The following is a 7,450-nucleotide window of genomic DNA, read 5'->3' on the forward strand; positions in this document are numbered from 1 at the left end:
TATCCGGCAAGAAGAGCATGCACCGTGCACAGATGTTTCATGTGGATTTAAGATCAGAAAATGTCTTAAAGGCTTCCTGCAGAGAAGAAGAGCCTAACAAGAAATTAATTGCTGTTATTTTTTGGTTGTTGTCGTACCCCCACAAAGAAAACATAATTTAACACACACTTACACACAAACACACAGCAAAACCTAGAAATGAGTAAGAATATTCTTGAAATGTGAACAATTGTCTTTAAATAAGTTATAAAATCTCCCAATGAAGTAAGAAAATGGACTTACCAAGAAGTAAAAAAAATCTTGTCACACAACATTTTTCTCAACTATTAAATACGATTATTTTACTCTCTTAAGTTTCTGGTTTTGCAGTGCACACAGACATGTAGGAAAATTGTTTTGGGTTCTAGAAAGAACCAAATTAATAAAACCAAACTAGTTACTAAGACGGATATTCATTGGTGTTCATTATAAATTAGTTACACTGAAAAAAATGAAACTTTGGATCGATGAGCAAAAGTTCTGTGGGTTGTTACATTAAAAATGATTCATTTCCACCAAAGTTGAAATGTTGAGTTTACGGTTTCTTTAACTTAAAAATGTAATTTAATAAAAGATGAATATTTTTTAAATGTATTAAATAACAATTTTGTTAATTGAGCCAATGCTTCACTTTTTACAGCGTAGCATTGAATTCATATTCACAATGAGGCAAAATGAGCCAAACCGAGGAAGAAGAGGGAAGAGGAGGGGAGAAGAGGCTGGATGCAGATCTCAGTCTTACTGATGTAAAAGGCCGTTACAGGAAGAAGAATCAGGATCTTCCTCCTCTGGCCTTTTTAGCATTTTTGGCTTTTTTCATTAAAAAAAAAAAAAAAAAAAAACAGACTTAAACCAGAGCACAATTCTAAAGGCCTTGTCTTAATTCAGGGAGTCAACTTCACAGATGTCACAGAAAGAGTTTCTCCCAGCTGTGTCTTCAGTGAGACGTTTTACTGTAGCTGACGGAGGATTTCCTGCAGCTCATCAGGACGCATTTCAGCAGCAGGATCCTCACCTTAAGAGGGCACACATGTTCAAACCTCTACACTGACTACTTCATTTTAATATTCTTTGTGATTTTTTTTTTCATTTCTTTTTCCTCTGAACCTCATTTTCCAGAGTCTGAACTGAAACCTACACTGAGGCCTCCTTTCATGAATGTGGGCCTTTTCTGTGGAACTGAAGGTCTGATGACTTCATCTACTGAGAAGATTATAAACTAAAACTCTTTCATGGATGTATGTTCAAATGTTTATCAGTTTGTTTTATATTTAGTTTATAGTTTGTTCATTAGTTTAAAGCTTTAACTTGATAATTTAATGGGAAGTTTTGGCCTTTTATAATTATTATTATTATTTTGTTTTATGGGAAGTTATAGTTACGTTTTGATCCTTGTTCCATTTTATAAAACAGTGTGTGTTGAAGCTTGAAAAATGAACTGTAGGACTGCCTATGAATAAAGGTTGATTTGAATCTTGAAGTAAAGAGGGCTTTGCTCCAAACTCGTGCACGAACTGTTTAGACTTTTTTTAAACTTAAATGATAAAATAAGATCTATAAACTGTGAAAGTGTTTTGTTATTTGATTCAGGCTTCTGGTTCATATTTGTTGTGATTTCGTTGAGAATCATCAAACTGTCCTGCTCTTTGCACGCGCTCATCTCACGCGCGCAGTCACGAGCGCGAGGACCAGAAGCGCACGGATTTTTCAAATGCAACAATGACGGACCGATTATGATGCACGCGCAAAACGAAACCAGGTCATAAAAACGACATTTTTTGTTGATAATAATAAAAATTTTATTCTGTCCGTTCTTGTTTATTGGTTAGAAATAGAAATTATTAGAGACTCAAAACGCGCATGCGTGCAAAAAACTCTAAAAATTATTATATTATTATTATTATTATAAAAAATGTTGTAAAAAATATCCACGTGTTTATCTGAGAATATATGCTATTTTGTTTTTCAAATAATAAATGTAGGCCTACTACATTTGTTTAAAAACTGCTTAAAGATGCTCGAAAAAAAGTGTGGGTCAATGAAATTATTTGATTTTTGATTTCTCTTAATGACGTCAAGCGTTTTTTTTATTTGAGGTCGGTTCTTCTTTTTTTTTTTAAAAACTTTACATTATTCGTCAATATAATAAACTTATTTTAATTTTGTTGCTGTTTTTTTTTCTTTACTTGCAGGGGCTTTTATTTTGAGACACGCATCTCTGCTGATGCGTGTCCACCGGCTCGCGCGTCGCTCCATGCGGACACAGACGCGCAAAAACTAAAAAGCTGCAAATGTTTCACCGTTCAAAGAGATTATATGAAAAGTAAGTTCGTAATTTTTTTAAAAACTCTATTGAATCGTCAAAATGTGTTGTCATAAACTAACTTTCAGTTCACTTTGACCTGCATCTTTATCAGCTGCAGAGCGCGTCAGGACGGCTGCCCGCATGCGCGCGCACGCCTCATTTTTCCAGACTGACACATTTTACGGCAAGAAGCAGAAGGCCATCCCTCTAAGCTGTCACAACCCAAAACCTCAGTGACAGGGTGAATAAAGAGAGATGAAAACGCTGTAAAAAAAAACAAAGCTGAAGAATCTTCTTGTCTTTTTTCAAAGCAAAGCTGCAAACTTCCTCAAACTCTCCAGAAATCCTAATAAAATCAGAACCTCCCCTAAAAACCACCAGAAAAGCTGAACTCTCTCCTGCAGAGTATATCCTGCTTTCCCTACAACAGCAGTGAAACCAGGATTAGTGAAAATATATTTAATAATTAAGTTGCATATGACACAAAAGAGGAATGCATGAACAGAGAGGCTGGAGGAGGGACAGACCTGCTGCAGCAGTCTTCTCCTCAGAGCAGCAAGTTCATCATGACAGGCAGGAGCTCCTGCTCCTCTTTAGCGAGGAATTTGTCCACACATGCTGAGTGTCCCACATGTCCAAGAAACAAAAAAGGAGGGGGTGTCACTCCTCCTGAGTGTTCTCCTGGGAGCAGGAGGCCTCAGACTGACGGTCCGTGTCGGCCGCAGACCGGTCCTGCTCCGAGAGCTGCTCGCTGCTGGGGATGGAGTTCTTCTTTGGACGACCTTTGGGCTTCGTGGGGGATTCCAGGCCTCCACCTTGCAGGACCTGAGGGGCGCATGTGCGAAAGTGTGAAATTCATTCCTTAAATTCTGCATCTTTAAAGAAAACTTCGACGCCAGTTGAAGTCAGATTTACCATTTTCTTCCACTTCATCCTTCTGTTCTGGTACCAGGTCTTCACCTGCAGCTGGCTGAGGCCCAGAGACTCAGCCAGGTCTATTCTGGGGTGGGGGTGGTGGGAGGGGGGCAGAACAGCAAACCATCATTCAGGAAACCTCTCTGTTTTTAGACAAATCCAATGTAAAAACCATCAGACTTCATAATCTGTTTTTTTAATCTCATGGTTTGAAGTTACACGCCTCGGCTCTGCTCTAACTTTTAACCACTATATTTCTTAAAGCTTGGAATGAGCTTCCGCAAGTTACCAAATCTACAAAATCATTAACATAAGTGCTATCAACATCTTAAGTCTCCACTATTGATTTACTTTTACGATCATAATTGTATTGTATTTATGAATTTACTTGGTCTTGTCATGTTATGAGGGATTTATGTCTGAGTTTTATGTTCTGTATAACAGAAACTGCTGGAGAAACAGTTGTAAATACATATATTTTTACAATATCTTCCTGTTTAATCATTTTTCTAAAAGGATTAAGCAGGATTTTTTTGTCAACAATCACCCCGAATTTTAAGATACATACATGACAAGAAAAAGATAATTTAATCTAAAATGGCATGACATATTTATCAAGCCAAAACACATAATATAAAAGGGAGCAATGTGTATCATGGATTAAATAAATGGGATATATTGTGCACAGAAATTAAAAATGCCAAGTTTTAAAAACTACATTAAAAATAGTATAATTAATAAATCTATAAAAACTACTTGAGGTATGGAATTCCTGTTGCATTGGTGGATGTAATTGTACAAATGTAATCTTCTGCTATTGTGTCCTAAATTGGCCAAATATTTTGTATTTTTCTTTGTTGTGTTTGATTTATTTATTTGTTAAACGGGCAGACAAAACCAGTTCTGTCCCCTTTTCATTCCCCCCCCTTGGATTCATCGTGTTTGAGCTTACAATTCAAGGTTTTATTTTACGTTTTTTTTAATGAATACAAATTAAATGAATTACTGTATTTAAAAAAAAAGTTAATTATATGAATGAAAATAATTATTTAAAGCAACTAATTTTGCTTACTAACATCTTTTTGCATACTTTAAATTCTGTCAAAAATATAAATCCAGTTAATGGATAGGATACATGAGTTAAAGGGTTCTTTTCTTATTGCGTGATTCTTCCGCGCGCTGCACGCGGGACTCACCTGTCGGGCGTGGACAGGTACTTCTGCTTCTCGAAGCGCTTCTCCAGGCCCATCAGCTGCAGCTCCGTGAACACGGTGCGGCTCCGGCGGCCCTTCTTGCTCTTCCCGCCGCCGCCGTCGTGCTCCAGCTTCCCGCGCAGGTGCAGGTCCAGCGGGAGGTGGTGCGACGCGGCGCCTACCTGCAGGCCCGGCCCGGCGGACAGAAGCGGCGAGCCGAGCGGGGAGCAGGACAGCGGGGACACGGGGAACTTCAGGAGGCCGGCCTGGTCCGCTTTCAGCACTGATGGGGAGAGACGAGGACGCAGGAGTGAAGGAGGAGTTCATCCACGCGGGCCAGAGTCGAGAAAACGCGTCAATAACGATTAAAGAGCTAAAATAAATCCATAAAAATAGATTCCCCTGTTCTTAATTCTGAAGAAGTTTATTGCATGTTTTAATCATATTTGTATGTTTTTTCTTTGAAGTTTTTAAAGTTTAGAATTTATGTTTTTAGGGTGACATTTGGACCTATCATTCTATTCTATTTTATTCTTTCTTTTTTCTTTTTTTTATCGTGAGTCCCCAGTTTGAAGATACTGTTATAAAAGCATTTTAAGCCCTTAAATTCTTGAGCTTTTAAGTTTATAATTTATGGATCACTTGTATTTTAAGTTTGATGTGACTTTTTAGGTTGATTTTGTTAACGTTTCTACCTATGAAGTTTCAAATTCTATTCCATTCTATTCTATTCTATTCTCAGTTTCTGATATATCCTCAAAATGTTTATTCATAATTTTACCCAACAGTTAAAAGGTAAAATCTCAAAAACATGACGCCAGACTTATTATTCAATTGTTCATTTAAATCTTCATTCTTTTAAATGTATTCATTTATTGGTCTAAAAATGTGTTATAAATTCCTCAGACCGATGGATGCGTAAAGCACCCAACAGTCCCGCGGATGACGCTGCGTGCTGCGGCCTCCGCACTGACCCGCAGAGTTCACGCAGAAGAATCGAGTCAGACCTGCAGCAGGTCGATGAAACCCGGAGGGCATTTTTGGGTTTGTTTGTTGGTTTTTATTATTTAGTTTTCTTCCATATAACAGCTCCAAATAATGTCCAATTAATGAATAAGTTTAACACCTGAAAGTTAAGTTTTTATTAAATATTCAGTTTTGATAAAATCTTTTAAAGATTAAATGTGCTTTTTATTGAGTAAAAATAATAAATGTAAATGTGAGGCTTTTGTTTTGTTCTAAAGAGAACATTTAGATATTATTATTATTTTACTGTTGTGGTCCCCTCACCCAGCTGGCTGTGAAAGGGCCGCGCGGACAGCAGGGCTTGCACCCCGAACTTGAGGAGCTCTCCGGCCGGGGCGGGCGCTTTGTGCTCCGGGTGTTCGGTGAGGATCTCCTCGATCATGAAGCTCCGGTACCGGTGCGTCCTGAGGTCCGCGTGGACGTCCGCGGGGTAGAAGCGCGCCGACATGTCCAGAGGATGCTGCATGTTCTCGGAGCTCCTTCAGCGGCGCGAGCCGCAGGTCATGCTCCGCGCGGGAGGCGCCTCTCTTCTGGGGGGGTCACTGGAGTCCAGATCCCGCTCCTCCGGAACAAATACTTCCACAATGCTGGAAAACTGTGGGCCGAAATCCCGGGAATCCGAGCGCGTGCATGCCCACGCGGGGTGTCCGTGCGCGGAGGGTCTATGCGAAGCGCGGCTCGTCACTTCAGACTGAGACGGAGAGAGAAAGAGCTCCGCTGACTGGGTCCGAAAGAGGCTCCGCCCACTCCCAGACTTTTCACAGGAGCACGCGGAGGCGCGCGCGCGCTCAATGGAACTCAATGAAAACGCCAAAAATGATTCTGCAGAAACAGAAGACACGAACCCCAAGTTTCTACATCATCTTCTGGAATCACGTGACCGCCCAGAGTTCAATGCGCAGGCCCGCTCATCACTGAGCCCACCATCATCATCATCTTCATCATCATCATCATGACAGCAGATGTTTGTGACATTTCCACTGATCCTGAAGGCAGCTCAGCCTCATCCCGCTCCAAGGCCCCGCACTTTTCTGCGCGTGCGCGATGGATTTGGCGCAGATAGAAAGAGTTTCTTTTTTTCCAGACCGGTAGAAAACTATCGATAAACAACGTTGTTTCAGGCTGCATGTCTTCGCATCAATCTCTCAGAAGTGCAAATATACAGAACACTTGGATAATTTAATCCTAATCTGTGAATTAAAACGAAAAACAGGAAACCATCTGTCATGGAGATGATCTTTGATTGTTGCTATGACGGATTCTCCCCCTGATAAATACTATTTATTTATTTAGGCTCTACCGATAATAAATATTTGTAATAACCTGACAGAAGAATATTTATGGTTGCACCAGAATAATAATACAAATTTATCATTCAGTAAAACAGCATAATAAAAATAAAATACAAAATAAATAAAATAAAAATTATAGTCCTGAGTGGTAGCCTATTATTTTTCGTTTTGTGAAAAACTATATTGCTTTTTTTATTTCAAGGCAAAAAAATACATAAATAAAATAATAAAAATACTGAACGCATGGAAAATCAAAAGTATAAATAAAATACATTTCAAGTTTTCCTGAAGTCACTGAACGCACATTTTCAGGGTCAAAACATAATTGTTTCTTTATGAGGGAGCCGGTTAAAAAATATGATGATTTTAAAATCCAAAATGCATAGAGACACTTTTTGTTTCTAAATTTGGATTTAGGACCAATAGGCACGTTCAGAGAAGATAGAGCGCATGCGCTTCACAGTCCATACATCCAAGGTGGAGTTCAAACAGCAATGCTGGATTTCTCCTAAAAAATAATCTTTTTTAATCTAAGATAAAATCAGTCTCCTGTTTTGGAACTCCACTCGTTCCTTCACGCACTTCTGACCGCTGAGCGGAACCTGCAGGATCCGAGGCCGATCTGTGGTTTGACTCCCTGAAGCCTCAGCTGCAACACAACAGGAAAAACTCGAAAAACA

General features: G+C 39.3%; 1 protein-coding gene across 1 annotated transcript; it reads right to left on the reverse strand.

Annotated features, from left to right (window-relative positions):
• Positions 1-2,210: 2,210 nt before the first annotated feature.
• Positions 2,211-6,319, reverse strand: barx1 (BARX homeobox 1). The gene is made up of 4 exons (XM_024270867.2): positions 5,743-6,319; positions 4,456-4,735; positions 3,260-3,344; positions 2,211-3,169 (listed from the first exon to the last, which is right to left on the reverse strand). The coding sequence occupies exons 1-4, from the start codon at positions 5,942-5,944 to the stop codon at positions 3,005-3,007; spliced, it is 732 nt and encodes a 243-aa protein (XP_024126635.1). The 5' UTR covers positions 5,945-6,319; the 3' UTR covers positions 2,211-3,004.
• Between the last annotated feature and the right edge of the window lie 1,131 nt (positions 6,320-7,450).

Source organism: Oryzias melastigma, linkage group LG5 (assembly GCF_002922805.2).
Source record: "Oryzias melastigma strain HK-1 linkage group LG5, ASM292280v2, whole genome shotgun sequence".
Lineage (NCBI taxonomy): Eukaryota > Metazoa > Chordata > Actinopteri > Beloniformes > Adrianichthyidae > Oryzias > Oryzias melastigma.

Bases quoted from the DNA above. Each gene is read 5' to 3' on its own strand.
- barx1 (XM_024270867.2), bottom strand. From the start codon at position 5,944: ATGCAGCATCCTCTGGACATGTCGGCGCGCTTCTACCCCGCGGACGTC. The intron at 3,345-4,455 runs GTGAGTCCCGCG...CCCCCACCCCAG, and splicing joins TACCTGTCCACGCCCGACAG to AATAGACCTGGCTGAGTCTC. The intron at 3,170-3,259 runs GTAAATCTGACT...TGCGCCCCTCAG, and splicing joins GGATGAAGTGGAAGAAAATG to GTCCTGCAAGGTGGAGGCCT.